Source organism: Micropterus dolomieu, linkage group LG20 (genome assembly GCF_021292245.1).
Source record: "Micropterus dolomieu isolate WLL.071019.BEF.003 ecotype Adirondacks linkage group LG20, ASM2129224v1, whole genome shotgun sequence".
Classification (NCBI taxonomy): domain Eukaryota; kingdom Metazoa; phylum Chordata; class Actinopteri; order Centrarchiformes; family Centrarchidae; genus Micropterus; species Micropterus dolomieu.
The window spans coordinates 24,842,036-24,864,796 of NC_060169.1; the positions used below are offsets into that span (position 1 = coordinate 24,842,036).

General features: G+C 40.3%; 1 protein-coding gene across 7 annotated transcripts in view; it reads left to right on the forward strand.

The window, feature by feature from the left end:
• Positions 1 to 22,761, forward strand: part of LOC123958888 (MAM domain-containing glycosylphosphatidylinositol anchor protein 1) — a 277,449-nt gene that overhangs the window by 235,074 nt on the left and 19,614 nt on the right. For all 7 annotated transcript variants that reach the window (XR_006822182.1, XM_046032613.1, XM_046032614.1 and 4 more), the window contains 5 exons: positions 8,084 to 8,264; positions 8,397 to 8,420; positions 10,062 to 10,214; positions 10,332 to 10,493; positions 17,820 to 17,950. Coding sequence is in view for 6 of the 7 variants with exons in the window: in XM_046032613.1 (XP_045888569.1) it covers positions 8,084 to 8,264; positions 8,397 to 8,420; positions 10,062 to 10,214; positions 10,332 to 10,493; positions 17,820 to 17,950 (651 nt within the window). In the remaining variant the exon portion in view is untranslated. The remainder of the gene's footprint in view (positions 1 to 8,083; positions 8,265 to 8,396; positions 8,421 to 10,061; positions 10,215 to 10,331; positions 10,494 to 17,819; positions 17,951 to 22,761) is intronic.

The window sequence follows — 22,761 nt, forward strand, 5'->3', positions numbered from 1 at the left end:
AAAGCGAATGAACAAAATAATAAACTAGACTACAAAACTCCAAACCATGACAATATCAAATAAACACAGGAAAAAACAACAGCACAAAACCAAATCCTTACAGTCTAACCATCATTTCAAATTTTCCCCATACAGTTACTGTGCTGTCACAGCAAAATTTTTGCATTGTGTGCCAGACAGACAATAATTGTAAAACATTGTAACCACAACTTAACAAGACCAGGCTTCCACTGCCAACTCCTCGCATTTTAGCCAGAATTTTGTCCAGAGACAGTTAAGAGAGTATTTTCATGTTTCATCGTGTCCTCAAATGATTGACTTTGCATTGACATGACTTCATTTTCACAACCCTGTGAGAGGTGTTAAATTAGTCTTGCAGTTACAAACTTGAATTTTGAATAAACATGTACTGGAATAACCTCTAAAACCTTAACATATACGCTCCCCTCAAGTAGATTTTAAGCCAGTAAACAAAACTAGATATGCTCAGGGAGATATTATTTATACATTCTTAGATTACACAAGTAACATGCATGCATCATAGCTACTCCATAACAGTAAATGCAGTATCTAAAAACCTACAGACTCAGTAATGCTCAATATACTTTTATATTTATATTTGTAGGCTTTACTGTTTCTAACCCCTCTTAACATGTTTGGAGCCCTCTGCACAGGCCCCTTATCTGAAGTTGGGAACCTCTGTCCACAATAGGAGAGCAACCTCAGGCCACCTTCTTGTTTTGTTTCAAACATCTATTCATAGATTACAGGCCTTGAGTCAGAAGACAGGAAGGATAATAGTGAATTATACACAACTGGCTGGGGGTTAGTGTGTGTGTGAGTGTGTGAGAGAGAGAGAGAGAGAGAGAGAGAGACACACACACAGAAACAGAGGGAATGCAGGGTCTGCCAGCTTGCTTTTGTGCGGATGAATAGCTAATTCCCCTCCTACTTTAAGACTTGGCAGCTTACCTCATTAAGTAAGACTCTATGGGGAGACAGAAAATGAGCACTGGCCTTCACATGCGCACTGCACATGTGATTGCATGCCTGTTCCATCTCCTTTTACCCTGAGTCCTTCTACCAATATTTCATACACAGCATCTCTGCATTTTTCCCCGTTTCTTCCTATTTCTTTGCCATCTCTCAGGCCTCCTTGCTTCCACTTGTGCTCCTCTGTCTCTCTCTCTCACTCTCACTCTCTTTCTCTCTCTCTCTCTCACTTTCCCCTTCCCCTTTATGCTTTTCCGGCTCTGAGGTAATGTGTTATAAGTGCAGACTTAATGGCATTTAATGTTGGATGAACCGTGGCAACTGAAATAGCGCCGATAAATAGTCGCTGCGAGTTGTTATGCTGACAGCGTTAAAATAATGAGTTGCATTAAGTGGCAGTTTAGGACTTCTTAAGTGTTGTTAAACTTTAATTTAATTTCAAGATTTTTACCTGCATGGTTTTATATGTCAATTAGAGAGTGGTGAAAAAAGAGAGTAAAAAAGGAAAGCAGAGGGTGAGAGGGAGCGGGGAAGTGAATGAATGGGTGCGAAAGAGAAATAAGATGCAAATTAAAGAAAAACAGTGAATCTCACTGGTCCTCTCGACCATTAAAGAGTATAAGAACATTCAAATGTAATACCATCTCAATTTCACAACCCATCTATTTCTGCAACACGTTCTCCAGCTCATCCTCTTAACGCCTTGACAATCTTTTTAGCACATACAAAATGATGTAGGGGTTCTCAGGGGAGACATGCAGACACAGAGGGGGAATAAAAGAGGACCCAGATCAGTTCTTGTAGAGCAGTGCTCTTTACCGTAGGTCTGAGCACACAGGTGTAACTTTGCTCACACACCTTAAGTGTGTCCATTTGCTTCAAAATTTTTTGCTTCATCTCATTTGTGCCAGTATGTATTTATGTATATATGAATGGCCTCTAATGCGTATGTTCCGTGTGTGTGTGTGTGTGTGTGTGTGTGTGTGACAGGCATGGTTTCATGACTCATTGCCTGGCTGTGAAATCCCTGTTTACGCTTCTTAATTTAGTTTCATTCTCCCTGCAGGTGGTTTCCCCTGTGTTGACAGGCCCTTCTTGTTTCATCAAGTTGTCCTTACACCCTTTTTCTACACCACAACCTCCACACCTAGGGCTTCTTATATGTGTTTTATAATTTGTAAGAGCTAATTAATATGTGATAATTTTACCTTTTTGCAACAAGACAGCTTTACTAAGCCTTCTGTGATGCTCATTTCAGAAACTTTCTTTTATTTGCCAGACTTAGGTAGCTCAGGTTGTCTGGCAGGTTGTCACAATTAATGCATTAGTCTTCTCTCTTACATATGCATTTATAGGGATATCATATAAATATCATGCTGGATTCACATTTACTTAATTTAGTCAAATTTGTGTGAAAAAAAGCAACTGCAGATATGTTCACATATTTTAGGAATATTTTAAATAGGAGAGGGGGAAATTTAAGTTATGTGTCCTCTACTGAAAAATATATTAACATCAGACAACACAAAACAGGGGGACAGTTAGCTTCACTGTATAAAATGTATGTAAAAGAATGACAGCTGCTTGAAAATAAAAAGTCTACAGTGGCCAATAATAAATTTGACATCTTTTCATTTTATGAACAAAGAGGGCGAAGGAAGTTATGAGTGAGTAGTCATTAAACTTGAACTTGATGTTCAGTGAACATCTCTTCCTCATTCCCTGATGGTGTGTTCAAACAGAAAGCAAGTGAATTTTCTTAACAGAAAGAGCACTACCATGCCAGAATATACATATGTGTTTATTTAATCCTAAATTTCTTAAGTTTGTTTTCTTCATCATTGTAGCTTTTTTCTCCCTTTTCACACCACACGTATCTCAACAGTTCCACCTCAGTTCTATATCGACCACTCCTCTGCCGGCAGCTATGGAGTTGTGTATCTTGTGGATTCAGATCAAAACTACACCCAGGTTCTTTCTGCACTAAGACACAGTCACACAGTCACACAAACACTCCTGTGCAAACACACCCTATTATCATATATATGAGAAATTAGATATATTCATGATGAATTAGAGTTGTACATTAAATCAAATGTATGAATAATTTATGTACATAATCAAACCACCTATGCAGATATACTCATATAATATAATACACAAGGCCAAAAAGAGAGCACATAGGCCTATGCAAGCATAGATACTCAAACGCATGAACACAGTGCATATATGCATTGATGACGACTTGTTCACATATACACACCTTATATCAGTGAACTGGTGGTCATGAAAGAGATCTATTAATAGCGGATAATAGAAACATTAACCTCACACTCCTAGTGTTTGAAGCGGCCACCTCCTCTCACGCTGTCAGTCCAGATTTCTCTCACACACGTCACTGTGTTTCTGTCTCATGGCTGCTCCTTCGCTCTCACTCTCTTTCACACTTTCTTTGTCTTGTTGTTTCTTTGTTGACAGTCTGATGGAGACTCAGCTGAAAACACTGTCTAGGTTCCTGAAAGCGTGTGGTACATGCGTACACGCACGCACACACACATACACACACAGACATGTCAGTAGAGGTATATGGACTTCCATATCAGTCTATCATCCAACCACCTCGCCGCCTCTTTACATATGTCACTCACTCCGGTCACTTTGACTGTCTCCTTCTGTTGGTCCCTTTTCCATATGCTGTATATCTTTCTCAATCTCCCCCTGTCGCTTTTCCTGTCACACACAAACACACACACACACACACACACACACACACATTATTTCCACTGACTTAGTGAGGGAGGCAGACAGAGGCAGGAACACTGTTACCTGCATTTGGTGCAGCTGACTTCACACTATGGTCACACTTCAGCACTTCATTGATGCAGTGTGTTTCCGGGTCCACTTGGTGCGTAATGATTTTCGTCTGGTTAATTTTTCCTGGCATCTATCTGCCACACACTGTAAAAGGACCAAAACAAGTGTGTGTGCGCGTGTACGCAGATCCTGTCCACTCATAAAGAAAGCACATTCCACTTCCTTCTGAAGTTCAGACTCCTCAGCATTATTAACTCATCTCTCCCTGCTAACACACACTCTATGCATATTACATGAGCATAGCTTTTCTTTCCTGATGTATTTCACATAATTATGCATATGCTGTGTGAGCAGTGTGTAAATGTTTATACGGATGAAAGTGAGCGTAAGGGGCACAATACATTTTACTATGTGACTGCTACCATTTAAAATAGTACACACTGTATAATAATATAGTAAGTATGTATTAGTTTATGTAGTCAGTTGGCAACTGAGGCAAATATCTCTTACAATGCCGATTCACTGGAAGCCTGCAGCACTACTGTACGTGTCAATAATGAAAAAAGTGCTGAGCAGTACACTTTCAATGAAAGAACGACTCAGAACCTCCATATGTCACATTGCCAATTAGAAAAGCCAATCAGTTAGAAAATAAAAGCAGTATCAGTAGTTCTGTCTTGATCCAATAATGGGATTAATACCACCACCTACAGCACAAGGGGTTAGTTTAGTGGCATCATCCAGTACACTCCACCTTGCTTCCTTTCACAACCTCTTTGCTGGTAATACACGTGGCCATTAAAACTTTTTCACTTTGCTGTTGATGCACTGTCCATTCCAGCAGGGAAATATACCTCGTATATTACTTCACGACATGTATTTGACATATATGGTTAGACGTTACTTTACAGTTTAAGATTACAGATTTAAAAAATGTATGATAAGACTGTAATATACAAAATATTGTCAAGATCAATCCAGTGGTGGATCCCAACTATTTAGCTTGTGACCCTCTACAAAAAATAGTTTAGGCCTTTGCCAAGTTTCAGATGTCTGTGAGTTATTAGCAGTTCCATCAAAAAGACCTTTCCCCCCTAAACTTCTCAAATTTAACAAAAGGACAAAGACAAGATAAAAATTTCTCTCTTTCTAAAGGTGTCCATTTGGAGCTGCCTGACCCCTAGGTTGTGGTTGGGAATCACAAAATTTGCTACTTACACACTAATGAATCATCATTTACAATATAATAATGTCATGTATAATATCAGTCACACGGTGTCCCACTGTGACCTTTGCTGCAGAACGAGTATGTTAACTTTGATACTTAAAGTATATTATTTTGAAAGCAGGAGTTTTATTTCTAATGAGGACAAGGTTAATAGTAGATTAACTGAACATTTCTAGATTACTCAAACTATAGTACCAACATCTTCTTATCCCAGGGCATCAAATACTGACGCTTTGAGGCTGACCATGCAACTACACCATCCTGCAAACCAACTTTTGATCAAAACCTTGGACAGTGGCTGCCTGAACCAGCAGCGTAACATGTGATTGGCCCTGGTGCAAATATTTTTTTTGTGCCCCTTACCCCAAAAAGTACTTTGGGTGGGATACCTGGGTGTAAGGTCTCAACAATGATTCCAACCTGCAGCCTTTGATCAGCACCAGGGACAGCAGCCAAAGTGGCAAAAGAAAATCTAACAGCCTGTCTTCCACTCACCTGCTGTCTCAGATTATCAAACGGCCGAAATAGCTTTAGCCAGCCTACAGTAACAAATAACACAAAGTAGCTGATACAGTATGTCACTAACCACAGAACAAATAGTAATAAAGAAAAGCACAGCAACTCATTATGCCTACACAGTGTGAATGAATGGATGACGGCATCTGTTCACGATCAATTGTCCCTGTCCCTCGTGAGTCCTTGTAATCAGCTGGGACCCTGAGCATTGCACTGGTTTGCACCATCAGTACGCCACTGCAACGTACCCTTCAGCGTCTGCATGAAATGCCCTTTTAAGAGGTGGTGAACGTGAAATGATTCCAGTTTGTTAAGTCTGTGCACAAAAAATACTTGGCTAGGTTTAGGAAACGAAAAGTAAGTAACGTTATGTAAGTGAAGGGTACTTTGTGTGTCAAATATTATTATTTGATGCCCTGGGAATGAGAATGGGCTAATAGTACAAGCAAACAGGAGTCGCGTACAAAGCTCAGAACCTCAATGCCCTCTAATATTTACAGTATATGCTCACAACAGCATCATAAAAAAAAGGATTTCAAGGAAAATGGTAGTTAAAAATTACATAGGAGGATTATTTACAACTATTAATGTAAATTAGAGAGGAGGGCATATTGTTTATTGCGTGGAAATGTGGTTTATGTTTTTAAAAAATGAAATTTTGCCTGCCTGCCTGCATTCAACGATACTTGCTGTTGTGCAAGGATGTTCCATGACTGGCAAGAGAGGGTAAAAAGTTGGAGCAACTGAAATGGTAACAGCCAGACTGGCACTGAGACAAGACAATTTACCAACCATTAGTGGCGTAGGGCCTGGTGAGGAAGGAAGAATTTGATTCCAAGTATGTTGTTGCAGGGATCTGGCTGTGGCTGCTATGTGGGACTCACACAATAATTGGAGTCATACCAAATTCTTTGCAACCTGAGCAGGAGTCACCATGGTCTTCACAATAGAAACGATCAGCTCAGTTTTGCTGAGTTTGATATTTGATGGTGAACAGATAGAAATCCAAATGGCAATAGGAGTGTCAGAGGACAGGAGGAAAAGCAAATATATGTGTATATATTTATACCGATATCTATATATAGTCGTAGCCAGTTTTCCTTAAGGTTTATAATATATAATATATATCTGACAAAACTGGAATAGACATATTGTTACATAAAACGTTTTTTATTTTGCTTTATTTTTTGGGTAATATTTATGTCTGTTAACTTTTATAGTCAACTTTTGTGGTTTTCAGGGCAGTAAATCAATCAACATATTAAGTCATAGGCGTAGATCATATAAATTTTCTAAATTTATAGTGCATATTATGTGCACAAACTTGTTATACTCAGATTGCTTACAGTGTAAGGGCTCTGTAGTGTAGACAGTTATCATACACACACACTTGCACACGCACAAATCACGCACATATATACACACACTACTGCTGCATGTATTAATGGCATGCTGTGGGTGTACTAAGGTGTTATGGTGGAGTGGGTGACCTAATGCATTAGATTGAGCTCACTGTCAGGTCTTTAAGTAGTTGGGATCAGAGGCAGATACACAGCTAATGGATCCTTCTCTCCGTGGGTGGAATAACACAACAATAGCTCTATTAAAAGTGGCACTAACAAAAACTTTCAAAAAAATGAGAAGACAACAATAGGCCCGTATTAACATCTTAACTATTTTCATTCCTGTAACATGCAGCTTTTGATGGCCTTCAAAGCATTTTGCAAGAAGAGATTGTAACAAATTATTCTTTTGACAGCTGCTTTACTTTGTTTTGGATGAAAGATGAGATTGAAAACATTCGCAGTCCTAGATAGATACAAACCAAGTCCTGAGGTATGTTGACTGGCTACATGCCCAGAACATTCTGTATGCTGCTACCTAATTCCATTGACAATTAATGGAAATGTGAGAACCATTAACAGATGTTGGAAAATCTGTTGATATGATGTTTTAAAGGTTTGTGGAGATATATTATTGTTGTTTCTACAACACAGATCAAATGTCTGTGGAACACTGAGGTTATGGGCATGCTTTAATCTAACTGCAGATGAGCAGTTGTTGCCAGGAAAACAGGAAAAATATGAGCAGATCTTCAACCCCCGAGTTTGACTTTGCTAGCCTGTTTACATAGAAATGTTGAGTGCATTATTAGTGTTGTACTGTACGAGCAGTCAATATTGTAGTGAAAACCCTCCAGATGGGAGATGAGCTGGAGCTATGTGTTGACTTTTACCATTTGGTAAGAATCTGGCAGTGGTATAGATGAGGGTGATGAAAATAGGGGAGGAAAAGAGAAAAGGTGGGAGGTATGCCTCATATGGACAGTAACGACACCTCCACATGTGCCTCTGTTTCTGCCTCTCACTCACATTTGCTGCGTTTTCTGGTGATCATCTGTTTTTGTGTGCTGTGTATTAGTCACACTTGTGCATTTTTGTGAGTATACATCTTAACATGTTTGCATCATTCCTGTGTGTGTGTGTGTGTGTGTGTGTGTGTGTGTGTGTGTGTTCACCTGTACAAATCCAGAACAAGCAGAACCTACTGTCGAAGCAGATAGACCTCAAGGGTAAGGAGCCAGAGAAGGGTGTGTTGATGTCCTACACCATATCAGACCTGAGGATCCCTCTGTCCTATGAGGTCCGACTGGCCCCCATCACCACCTACAGCACTGGGGACTACATCAGTCGCATCATACAGTACTCAGAGCGTGAGTCTTCTTTAAAACCAGTTTCATCAAAGAAAATCTAAAGTCATTATCTTTCATATTCATTGATATACCATGTATAAAACATAGTGTATTGTGCATATCTGAGTGTTAATCATTACTATTTTCTTACAGCATACACCTACCCAAGACCTTCAGGTGAGACTTCTCTCTTGCCATCCTCTGCTAGTCCACATTTCTACATTTCAGTGTTGCTGTTATTAACTGACCAATGACAGGGTAGTCAAGTTAGGAAGGCACAATGAATTTTGGTTCAAGCTAATTTAGCTTGTATGATGCAAGCAATATCGGCACAAGTTTGTCAAGGCAAAGTTTGCCATGCTGCCTTTATTAAATCTTGTTGCTAAGGAGGAGAGTAGGTTAACAAATGATGGCTGGAAGCAGGTCTGTGACATTTAAAATGTCATCAAAGAGTGGCAAAGATTGGAGTATAAGGGACTGGTTAATGCTTTTATATTATTGTAGATGGGCTAAATATTTGAAAGTCACTTGATCCAACCATATAAAAACTATGCTACACCCCCCCTTAAATATGTGTATCCCTGCCTCTCATCCTCTCTCTTACCATCACTCTCTCTTTCTCAGTCAATTGCATCTTGTCTGTTTTCTTCATTAAGCGATATGCGACATTTTTCTGGCAGGAGTGGCAGTTGGCTCCGCTAGGGTGAGGCAATTAAAACAACAGCAGATTGGAACAGACTGCGAGAACAACGGTGCAAATTGAAAGGAGCGCATGTAGTGGAGCAGGGTGTGAATAGTAATAGATTAGCTCCCTGAAACAAAGAAACGCACGTAGGCCATCCGCGCAGGGAGTGCCAGCCATATGAATCTGCAGCAAACTGTGTGAGTGTCTGGGAAGATTTCACTGAATCTGTCAGCTTGGATGGTTTGCGATAGCTGTTGTTGTACTCGCGAGCTTCGATCTTCATTTGCTTGGCGAGTCTCTGATAATGGCAGATCCCTCCAGATGGACTAATGAAGGTGACAACCACAATAGAGAGAAGCCCCTCTATCAGGATTCTCTCACTGCTACTCTGTTTCTCATATATGCTCCTTAAAATGAAATAACTACAACTTCCATAAACTTCTCATACTAACACATGAATGGAAGCCCCATTTCCCCATTTAAAGAAGGTACTTTTTTCTACATATAAGACTCTTCTTTAATCTTTATTTAGTTTGTCTTTTTTCTTATTATTATCATTAGTAGTAGCAGTATTTTTTAAGTATCGCAAGGTTCTTGATTCAGATCAGGTGGCCTGAGTATTTATACTGTGTAATTTAGAGATCCAAGACAAAACTCATAGAAGGGTGGAACTAAGAGAACAAAGGAACAAATCCATCTGCCCCAGCACTCTTTTCGCTACTATGGGGTGGGATGGCATCCTCCCAGTCATATTGCCTACTGCTTATGTTTTTTTTTTACATTTGACATACCCTGACCTAATCATACTTACCTTTAACAGTTTTTGCATGTGGGAGTCTTATATCAGAATATGCATAATATGTGGGATCCACTTTAACTTTCACATTACCTATATACCCTGCCTCCTACATTGTGCCTATCACTTTGTCAGTAATTGCTTGGCAGTCTGATCCTCATATTTAAAGTGCATATGGCAGAGGTTATTATACAGCTAAATCGTTGGCATCAATTTCCTGGTAAAAGTGGGTGGAAAAAAAACAAGAAATGTCACCTGTAGTTTATGAAGTCACCTGTCACTGATCATATGTGTTTTCCACTCTTGTTTTTTCTCCACACACACACACATCTCCCAGATCATGTGTGTGGTTTTGAGGATGAGCGGATCTGTGGTTTCTCTCAAGACCGGAGTGATGTCTTTGACTGGACCAGACAGAATCACCTGACGCAGAATCCCAAGCGATCTGCCAATACCGGCCCTGAGACTGACCGCAGTGGAACCAAGGAGGGTGAGGAAACTTAGTAATGAGTTTATGTACAGGTTCAGTTATGTGTATAGTAGTCGTAGTAGTGGAGCGACAGACCTGTATTTTTGCATTTGAGAATGTTGTCTTGTTGGTTTACAGGGTACTACATGTACATTGAAGCGTCACGGCCACGTGTTCAGGGGGACAAGGCTCGTCTGCTCTCTCCACTTTTTAATGTGACTTCAGTCAGGGGGCCCAAGGGCTCAGGCAGAGTCCCATACTGTGTCTCCTTCTACTACCACATGAAGGGCAAACATATTGGTGAGTTGTACAGCAGAGAATAATGCTCATAAACATGCACACACACATTGTCGTCTACCACATGCGAGCATCCATAGCACAATAACACACATGGATAAAAAGTAGAGAGCATGCTGACACTCTATACTAACCGGGTTCTCATATTGGTGGGCTCCTGTCAAAAGCTGAACTCTGTGCTTGACCCTCGCTTGCAGAGCTTGTCGGACACAACATCATAGGTGTGTGTGTGTGTGTGTGTGTATGAGTTTGTTAGAGAGTGGGAGAGACGGAGAGACAGAGACAGAGAGAAGAGCGGGTGTTAGCAAAGTTCTGTTTTAGCTTGTGACTTTGCTTGTGCGTGCGTTTGTGTGTGTTTGGAGGTGGCTGAAGGGGGCAGTGGGTGGGTGATTTATGGCAGTAGCAAGACACAATCAGTCATTTGGCGGAGCTGTTCATCATAATATGCTCTGTCACACAGCTAGAATGCATACAACTTGTAGCCTACACACCTGCACACACACACACACACACACAGACATGGATCCCCACAAAAAACATGTAGTAAAACTTGTGAATACATGAAGGAACACACACACATATACATTGTTGATTTATGTGTCCATAGCCCAAGCACCCAGGCTTCACTGTAACATTTGTAACATTCTGACCTGTGTATAGGAGGGCACAATATTTAAGTGTGCAAATGTGTACTCACCCAGATATGATTATTTAATAATGATCTAAATTTAACCGTATAAATGAGAGTGTAAAGTGTCTCATCAGTATTCAGTAATAAATCAAACAGTGAAAAGTTGAATATAACCATATCACTTGCAAGCAGGGAGTAATACTATTTAGTGAGGGGATTTACATAGACATAGATTTGCACAAATTTGGAAATGCACCCACATATATGCACAGAACCCTAAACACACACAAAAGCATGCTAATGTCCAGCTCGGTCTCTGATACTATGTTTGGCCCCGGACCATCCATGACGGGCCTCAAAACCTCTTCCCAGCAGTCTAAAGTGCCTGTGCTAGAGGTGTAAACATCAGCACTCCCCAGTGCCCCGAACTCCCAGTGCAGGCAGACTCAGCAAGCAATAGGACTGCTAGCTGCATGGCTAACTCTGCTAACTAGTTAACTGCAGCCACAGGTATGCCTGGTGCACATTAGAGGATTCTTAAATCTTAACCGATTTTGAAAATGTGGGATGCCACAGACATAACGATTAATTAACCAATTTTTTTTGTTTTGATCTTAAGAACCCACATACCAGAGGATTCAGTCAAGACGTGGGACCACACACTTTTATTTTTCGTTTATACTAAATGATTTCAGAGTGGCGACCCAGGGGACTTGGGATCTCCCAGAAATTCTCGTAATCAAACATGGAGACACACTGTCGTCGTCAGCTAGTTGTATTTGTGTGTGCAATGTTTTGCACAGAAAAACAGAAAAAAGAGAATAAAACTGTGTATGAACAACACTTTGATGACTGCCTCGGATCGGGGCTGCCCCCGCAATTGTCCGGAGGGGCCAATTGGACCAGAAATTGGCTCAAGAGTGTGGCCAGCATTAGTAAGATTTAGTAGTTATTCTGGTGCTATGCTGCCCCAATTTCATTCGTTTAGGAATTAGACTGGTGGCCAGTTCTTACATATTGTACCCTTTTAAAGTTGAGTTAATATTGGATTTTGATTCATCAGACAGCCAAAAACATGTCTCTAAATGGATACTCATTCTGCTGTGCTCCTGCTGAATGTGTAAGTGGGCAGTTGTAACATGCTAGAAATTAGCACTTGATGGACCAATACTATAGTTTGATGTGAGTTTCGGAGTTCTTATCCCCCCAGTGGTGAAAAATCAATGTTTGTTGCTGCAAAATTAAGACAATATTACTACTTTCCTTACATACTTCTGGTTAGCTATTACTTTTCAAATTATTTGGTTAAATGGTTATCTAACCTTTGGTATACTACAGACACAGAGAGTTTAGTTCCTATGCTCCTTCTCTCTTCTGTCTATCTTCTCTTACAACAGATTTCTACATGTTACAATTGCATTTTATGAGTAATCTGTAGTGGATAACAATAGCACTTACTTAAGCATTTTTATTGTGCATTTTGCTCAAAGAGCTTGTTGGTGTTTCACATCAAACCAATGGGACAAGACAATGCTACATCAGTCACACACTGCTTGCTCACGATTAGTACATAATGTTACCAGCTACGCCCAGCTCTGCTACAAGCCCTCCTTCAATTTACTCTGTTGTTCTTCCAGTCTGTTCCAATCTGTTGTCACTTTAATTGCCTTACCTTGGCAGAGCTCACACTCCTGCCAGGGAGACACAGTGTGACTCTTAATGACGAAAAGAGACAAGATGAGAATAAGACAGAGGGGGTCAGTGAGAGGAGAGAAGAGACGAGGAGAGGATGGGGGTCGGCCAGCCTTGGCAAGAAGAAAGGAGGGTTAATGAAGAGCATGAGAGAGCGAAGAGAATGGTAGGAAAAAGAGACAGACTGAGAAAAATGAAGTGCGACAAGAAAGGATGCGCGAACAAACAAGTATGAAGAGGCTTAGAAGGGAGGTAAAAAAGAATAGGAGAGCTGCAGGAGAGGTCATGAACTTGTTAATGTTCAGAGGTAGTGAGGGGATGCAAGAGGTAGTGCTTTATTCTGAAGTACTTTAGTTTTAATGTAATCCACTGTATAGCGTAAAAGTACTGCAAAGTGTTAAAAGGGCTGAATATTTTGGAAGGCTTTAGGTACTTTGACACAAAGCAATTTTTAGAATTGCTGTTGAAATGTTCTTTTCTAACCCACATATATGCCAGCACTTTGTAACCATAAGGTTATGTGAATATGAACCAGGTAAAAGTCTCTTTTGAGGATTTTGCAAAATGAGGAACGAAAGTATAATGCCCTTTGAGTAGTTTGGATTTTAGGTATGAAATAGGCCGGCGCTGCAAATAAAGACCTCCCATGTGATGTGTGTTGTGGTTCACCTTAATGTGTCTCTCTTTGGGCTTGCTGGCAGCAACAATAAAAAACATTTAATTAGTTTTGTTTGGCATTGAATAGTATTTTAGACTGGCTCAGTTTTGCAGAGTGCTACTGGCAAGCTTTCTTGAAATCATTGGATTATTTTCAGTTCATAGTGATGGAAAACAAATTAGGGTTTGAGGTTATTTAAATGTTGTACCTCTTGTATGTTGTTTTGGATTACCGTTTTATGAAGACTTTTAATTAGTTTGCTGTGTGAATATTTACAGGTGTGGAAGAGGAATATGACGATATACCTAATCTTCCCGTTACCTTTTCTAGACACTACTTACTGTTTTAAAATTGTCCTTCTTTAACTTTTTAGGTTTAGACTCTCATTTTCAGGAAAATGTTATGATCAGCTTGTTGTCTAGCAACATTTGAATAAAAAAGGATTTAGCTAAGCCTAGTTTTATCATTTTTCTCATGCTCCTGAATTGGTTATTTACTCAGAAGGTTTTGTAACACGCTTCAGCTTGGTGTTGTGACAGAAGCCTCACCACGGACTATAATTGTTTAGCATTGATTTGGCTCTGAAGCTAACTAGCAGTAGAAGCTCAGACAAACAGAACATGAACCCTATTTAGGCGTAGATAAGGGACAGAGGGAGGAAAGAAGCAAAGGGGGCCCCCAATTATCAAAAGATAATATAAATAACGATAATTTGTAAATTGACTTTTTATAAAGCGCTTTTCTGGTTACAACACTTGTCACATTCACACAGTGAAAGCATGCCAGGTGCTTATCAAGAGTAATACAGTTTCCTATCCAAAGTGCTCATGATGACAGTACGCTTATCCATACACACACTCACACACCGACTGCACAGTCATCGGGAGCATTTTGGGTTTCAGTATCAAACCCACTGAATCTTCAACTGGACTGGGGAAGCCAGGAATCGAACCTGCCCTCTGAATACTAGCCCACTCAACCACTTGTGCCATAGCCGCCCTGTATCTACATTTACATTTATTCATTTAACTGACACTTTTAACCAAAGCGACTTACAATTGCTATACATGTCAGAGGTCGCACGCCTCTGGAGCAACTAGGCCATGTCTTGCTCAGGGACACAATGGTGGATGGGTCACACCACCACCTATCTCAAAGATAGAGTTCAAGTATAGCAGTGTGTGTACTGCTGTCTGTGCTTGTGGTTGTGTGTCTCTGCTGTCCTCCTCACTCATGATTCTACGGACAAGTAGCCCTGATAGAGCTGTGCCTTCTCCTTTGCCTCTCTGACACTTACTAACACCCTCTGCTTTACCTCAGTCCACTCAGTAGACTGCTTATCAGAGTCCTCTTTTCTCTTCTCTCTGTTGTATGCGTATGCGTGTGTGTGTGTGTGTGTGTGTGTGTGTAGGCGGTGATGGTGAGGGTGCAACAGAGATACGAGAGAGAGAGAGATAGGTGGTCAGTGAGGAGGGAGACAATGAAGCACAGATATGTGGAGGTAGAATGAGAGAGTGGGCTGAGCAGGTGAAAGTGGGTTACACCAGAATTAGTGAGTGTTTCTCTCCGTTGTGTAACTACGGGCTGTCCGTGTCCTTTCTAAGTTAAAGCTATGCTAGGTAATATATTTCAGAAGTATTTTTGTTTAAATTCTGTTAACATCCCGACAGCAATCAATTAATGCAAATGGTCTAAAAAAAGTAATAAATATGATGTCTGTTGCTGGCCTGTTATAAGCCCAGCCAAACATACTGTATCATACCTACCTGCCTGTCGAACTACCTACATGCCTACCCATGCATACCACTGCGCATGTAAAGTTTTGTTAGACGGAGGCCCGTAGAGAGAGGGCAGGATGCTTTCATAATCTAGCTGTCTCTCTAGCTGTAACTGTTGCATGTGACTGTCTAATGTGACTATTCCGGCTGCAGTATCACTACATCATTTTCACCGTGAGCATTCTGCTGTCCGTACCTGCATGGAGCATGATCCAAACTGTAGAACACTATACAACTCGATCCTGCTGTTAAAGCAATAGTTATGAAACACTTCGGAACTTGATCATGTGAACTAGTCAACGACACATATATGAGGCTTGCTGGGGCATCGCAGACGCCAGACAGATCTCTGGCATACTAAATATCTAGAGCTGTCAGCAATTCCACATCCAGCCAATGAGAGTAGGCAGATAGCAGAGCAAGGAGCTACGTTTTCATTAAAAAATCTTTTAATTTTTTTTAATCACCTTGAACTCTCTCTGTAGCACAGCCAATCCCTGCTGCCCATGTGTGCTAATCCATTCTTTCACCCATAGTCTTTGGCTTTTCCTTTTTTGTGTTTTATAAGTATTAAAAAAACTATATCAAATAAAAAACTCCTGTTTCTCATGTGTTTTGGCGTCATTTTCCCTGTCACTTCTCATGTGTGTTTTCTTGACAAAATGTAGTTTGGAGACCAGATAGAGTCGTCGGGTGACACACTCATTGTCAGCTCGTGTAGTGTGTGACACCCTTTCGCCAATCAGTCATGTACTGTCAACACCACAACGACTTTAAGACTCCCGATTACAATACAGCAAGTAATGCAGTTTTAACAGTACAGTGATTTGCCACCGTTGAAAGCTGTGCAGTCTGCAATAGGCACTAGCGTAAAGACTAGATACAGCTTGCGTGGGTTTGTCCAAAAGTAACCAAATCTGTTTTAATTATGTTTATTATCAGAGTTTAAAGTAATAATTGAGATTTTGCTTGCCACCGCCTCTTTTTCTGTACCACATACGGGCAACCTCAATATGTTATTTAGCTTCCCTGTTTGCCCCCATAAACAGTAAGCTTTCCTTAGTCACACCTCTCTTATGACAGAGTAGGAAGTTAATTACTGCCAGCCTGACTGAATGACAAGCATTTGTGCACAAAGGCAAACATACATTTATGTGAAAACCTGTACTTTATGTGCACACACATATTTATAATATATAATACTGAGATACCGTGCCCCCTGCCTGCGTATTTGTTTAAGAGACTGGTGGTTGGTTAATGTTCCAATTAGGAGCTGGCTGGGGACCATTAAGAAGATGAATGATTCTCTCACACCTTAGAGACCTGAGAGATGGAGAGAGAGAAGGAAAGAGAGAGAGATTCAAGTTTCAGGACAATTGATTTTTATGTCATGTTTCCACAGCAGTTACAATTTTTTTTAGGATTTAAACCAAACATCATGTGGCAGTGAAGTGTATACTAGAAAGAAAATGAACCTCTCACTCCTTTCTCTCATTACCTCCGTCGGACTTTCTCTCTTCCTTCCTTGCAAAAAGGACAGCAGCCTTTTGCTCCATTACTGTCAGTGTAATATATAACTATCTATTGGACTGTCAATGTAGAGCTCAAGACATGTCACCACACATCCATACATTTCATTTTCACCTAAATGTCATCCACATACAGTATCTGAACTCAAAGCTTCACCCTAGTATATATATTGTAGAGTGCAATGCATTGTACCCCTACCGCATTACTATTGTTATACCTTGGACCTTGTATACCTTGTTCTCGCCCTCTCTCCCTCTGTGTCTCTCCCACAAAAAAAAAAAGGGGATTATAATGATGTTGGTAATTTCATAGCAGCTAGATATTTGGTGATGTTGGGTGACTAAATATATGCCAGTGATAATCAGTCTGACCTAGGAATGTCTTAAGAACCGATACTTCAGTAAACATAGCTCGTGGTAGTAGGCTGCCATCTTTACCTCTTACCAGTCTGTGTCATCTGTCATAATGTTGTAACTAAATATTTCTGGACTAATGGTCTGTCACAATGTTAGTAAATTTAAACTGCAGCATGCACTCTGAGTAGAGGTGTGTGTGTGTGTGTGTTTGTGTGTGTGTAGCCTCTGCTGGGGGTTTTGTTTGTTTTTTTACAGTTAGTGAGCTATACTTTTTGATTGTTTTGTTTTTGTTTATAACATGGTATGAAATCAAGAATTGTAAAATTTTGTATCGACTACTAAATTTCTGGTATCGTGAGATACTAGACTGAACAGAAATTGCTCCTTTTTGAATCATCTCAACGGTGTAGACACAACTCAGATTATAGCCAATTGTTTCAGTGCTCCCACTGTATTTATTCAGTTTTTCGATATGTGCTCCCTTCTCACTGTCAAGACTAAAACATATGTCAGTGTTGGTGGAAATAAGATATTATGTGTGTGTCATTTTGTTTAAATTTTTTCACCTTTATATTAAAGTCTGCTCCCAGCTTAACATATTGCTCTTCAGTAGTTCAGTTCACTGACTTTTTCTAACGGTTTGTACTGCCTGCCTGTGTGGCTGTGTGTGCATACTTTTCACAGGCACTCTCAATGTGCTTCTGAGAGTGAGAAGCATCGCCTCTGTGGACTCTGTGGTGTGGACGAAGTCTGGCCATCAGGGCCCGGATTGGAAAAAAGCACTGTTTGACATCAGCCCCAGTGGACCCTTCCAGGTAATGGCTTGGCGATTACTTTAATTACCCCCCAAAAAACAATATAGCAGTGAAGAACGTTTACAACTTGTGCTCTTAAACCAGCAGTACATTGTTTCAGAATATGTCTGCCATTACAGAAAAAGTTGAGTACAACAGACCAGAGGATGTCACCTAAGACCATGTTTCCTAAATGCAGTTACAATACTTCCCACGCGCATGCAGCCACACTAAGCACCCCAAATGTGTTGCATGCAGAGACATAACTTGACCTAAAGTATGACCCGGTCATCTATTGGGAGGAAACATGTAGTGTGCTCTGTCTTTGTTTGATGTTGAAAGAACTCATCCTCTGAATTTAAATCAGCCTCAAGGACTCACCTCTTGAGGGTTAATTTCTGACACCGTGCTGACAACATTGTAAGACCTGCTCTGGCTAGCTCTAAGAAGAAGGAAAAAATGGAATTGTGTGCTTTTATGTTCACTGTATTCCTTTTTTCCTGCCATCTCTCTCTGAGACATTTCCTCCACTGAAGCCATTTTCTCTCTACTGTGTCTTTCCCCAAGAGGACAGCCTCCACTGCAGCCTAGATAGAGCAGGGGATTTTGTATTCTGCTGGCTGTTGGGAATCAAAGGAATTCCACAAAGAATTGGGCTTGAAAATCTGCTCGGAATTTGATTAATTTCTTTACAAGAAAATTATCCACAGTGACATTAAAAGCTCCAAAGAACCAGAGTTAGTCAACTGAGTTAACACATGTCAGAGTTATACCCATATCCAAAATCTCTTTTCTGTTACTTGGTGGAGGCAAAATATCAACAGGTATTAGAAACAAAGTGAAGGTTTTTAGCAGCAGGGTTGTTGGAAAACATCTGTTCTGATAGTGCCCCTGCCAGGATCTGAGCCACTGCAGCTGATCATAGTCTCAGAAAGTAATCAATGAGAGAGTTTGCCCACTGGATTCAATATGGTATCACATTATTATTTATGAATCCACACAAATGTGTGCAAAAGTAGTACTAATGAAGGCAATGAAAAATATGATAAAGATAAATTAAGCCCAAGCCATTAGACTAAGGTGTATTTTTCATGTATTAAAAAAATGTGGGTAGAGCATTTTCACATTTTTGGGGAGTATTGATGAATGACAGCCTTTGAGTGAACATTCAGCTCATTTTCTGCTGAATGTCAGCAGCAAGCCTATCCACACAGTAACCAGAGGATTATTCGCTTCATCAAGAATGTGCTAGTGTCAGGGTGAAGAACAAGTTTTCACAACGATTTGAAAGAAATAGCATGCATATGAGAAAGATAATAAGAAAAACAAAATAACTTGTTAAATTAGCAGTGCGGCGACCTGATAGAGTGGTATTGATGCTTAAACTGGCAATACGAAAGGGATTCTGATGAATAATCCGAATAAAATGCAGTTTTTTAGTCCCTCTCATAAAAAACAACAAAATTACAATAATATCATTAGCATTTTCTGAAAAGAATGTTGTGATGTATCCAAACTTAACAGGGTATTAAATTGCCATTTAAGAAGTGATGTGTCACCTGACAAAAACAGGAATGATCCCAATCATTTCTACTCACAAAGGTAAATAGGTTTATGTGAGAATAATAGGAGGCTTACACCTGGGCCAATTCTAGTCCTGTCATATTTGATTTGCTGTTCAATGGATATTCACTTACTAATGTCCGTCCCTTCAAAACTAGCTTGTACTTGATTAGCAATTGATTTTAAAATATTTCTAATGTCTAAAAATCTGACCAAGCTCAAATTATGCTCAAGGGACATATAGCCTTCGCTAGTTTGAGCTGTACAAAATTTTTTCCTTGTTTAAATTCACCCGAAGTTGAAAGTTTACTGGACACATTCAGTCAATAGTGGGAGAAAATAGTCTGAGAGACATAACAGAGGAAGCGCCTGTGTTTGAGGACTGTCTGTTGACACATCATCGAGGTCCCATCGGCTCTTTGGCAGCTGCGCTTGCAGTTAGCTCTTCCCTGTAGGGATGTGGCCGAGTAAACTTTATGACTCAGTCCTCCTTTCTGACTGGACATGATGTTTCCTCTTCCTCTTTTTTCACTCACTATGTCCATTTGTGAGTGTGTGTGTATTTGTGTGGACCTTGGTAAGAATACAACCCAGCACAGAGAAGGCAAAAAAACTGAGGGCAAAAAATGATGTTGTTTTTTGTTTTGTGTGCCTCTATCCTCCTCTTTGTGTTTGTGGGTTTTTTTTCTTTTTCTCTCTGCTTATCTTTATCTCTGGCCCTGTGCTGGGACAGGTGGACCAGTTGTGTCGATTCTTGCCCTGGTCCGCTTCACGACCGCCGTCTCAAGGCTGATGACTAATGGCTCTAAAATCAACAAACAACAAGAAAGAGAGTCTTCAACTGTTCATACTCTCAACCCAACACTCTCTCCATATACCTGCGTTATCTTTACACACAAACACATTTACATGCGTAAACACTGTGCTAGATTCAGACACATGCACACATACAGACAAAACCTTTTTTTAAAAACACACACACACACACACACACACACACACACACACACCAGTCTCCTATCCCCCGCAGCAATTAGCTATGACAGGTCAATTAACAGGCTTATTTATGAGCAGGGGATGCCTGCTAGTTGTGTTGTAATGATTCCAGATACTCTCTGTACGTGCATGGGGGAAATTGAATCCATGATGAATGTGGGCTGAAGGCCTTAGCTGGGGGCTGCATTTGCTCTTCATTAACTATGCCTCTGCAACACCATGTTTCTTTCACTAGTAAAGGGGAAATTAAGTCAGAAACAGTCGGCATACTGTATGTTTTAGGGCTCCTCTGTGATGTTGGACAGTGCAAATTTTATCACATTTGGATGTTAACAAGTCTTATAGACAAAAGTTTTAAACTGCTGCACACACACACACCTACACCCACACACATAATTAGTTTACAGTACTTTCCTTATGTGGCTACCTTGGTGTCATCTCTTATGTAACCATTCACACTTCCTGGTCCATTCTCATTTGTTCAGTACACTTTGTGGCAGAGAAAGCCAACAGGTTGGTCATGTGGCACCCTTTTGCCAGATCTCATTTTTTCCCCACATGATCAGATAAAGCCAACACACCAAGCCTCTATCAATTTAGTTCAAATTCTAAATTTTTCAGTTGTTTAATATTAACCAATACCTAGTATTGTTCAGCATATGATATGTTTGCTATAAAATAAGAGAATAGCCATTAGTACAATATGATGCACGCCAAAGGGTGGAAGGAACATTCAGTAACTATCACAAAAAGTCACATCCTACGAACATCAGACACTAAGTTGTTGTTTTTTTATTATTATTTTCTTCATTATAAGCCACCACTAATGTTTTATGAGGGGAGTGTCAAAAAACATTATACTCTTATATTACTGATATACTGAATGTGTTCGCATGATGCCCTCAATTTAATTCAGTATTCAAATTCATTATGACAATATTCCAACAAACTAATTCTCAAGGGATTAAAATCAAGATACATAAATTACAACTGCAGGATTTTAGCTGGTAGAATTCATCCTGTCATATCTGTACATCCAGTGTGTTAACAGCATTTATTTATATCCCCACAATACGGCAGCCTGAGGTGTTTATATGTTTCAGGATGTGTCTGTGAGTGTTAGTGTGCGTGTGTGTGTGTGTGTGTGTGTGTGTGTGTGTGTCAGTGAAAGGGTGAAATGCAGGTTAAGGACCAAAGGGGAAAAAATGTGGATCTGAAGGTATAACCTCTCATAGCTAAAAACAGAATCTACCCACTCAACACACCACAGGGACATACAACGTGTGCTGACAGATACACACGTCACAGATGAAAATACCACTCACACACAACTAACATACAGTGTATATACACACTGTGCCAGAGTGAGTGTGTGACACCAAGAGTCAGACACCAGGGAGAGCCTTGTTTCTTCCAGACTGTGCCTATGCAGTGTAAAAGCAGGCGGCTTAATTGGTCCAGACACCATCACCTGCTGGTAACAGATATGATTTTTACAGTCAAGAAGATGACAGCAAGGGGAACCATGTATATGTGTTTGTGAGCATAGTAGGAGGGGTTTTAAAAACATGCAAAGAGGGTGTGTGAACAAGAGGGAATGAGACATGTGAATGTGTGTTTGTTTAATCAATAAAGCACTTACTGCATCTTAAATATTCATCCCTCCCATTTGTATCGTGACTCAGGCAAAGGTAGGCGAGGCAGGATGGATGAATGAGGAAGGATTCATGCAAGAGAGGGATCGTCTCCTTGGCAACTGAAGGTTGCCTCATATATGTATATGACTATTTTTCTCTTGTCCCGCTCTTCCTTGTGTGGTCTTTCTCATATGCGCATGCATATACTGGACTGTATCTACTGTACATTTTGTCCATCACATGGGTGTATGAGTTTGGATTTATATGGCCTTACTGCTCTCTCACATTTGTGCATGTGTACGTTTGTCCAATCCATCACGTGTTTGTGTGCTTGTCCTTGACCAAGTATGTCCTGGAAATTTGTCCACTACATTAAGTAATATCTGCTTTGGAAAAAAATGTCATGTATACGTCATCACAGGATTATCACAGGATCTGTCTCTGGCTGAACACTTGCTAATCAGTGAAATCTGCTGCTGTAGTCTGGTTAGAGGGACAACCTGTGTTGTTTGTCTTGTAGTGGTGGCACAATGTTGAAAACCAGTGACAGTTGTGCAGAAATCACACTGTTAAAAAGTGGAGGCTCAGCAGGCCAAGAGAATAGTTTGCACAGATTTGGTTAAGGATTTCTGTCAC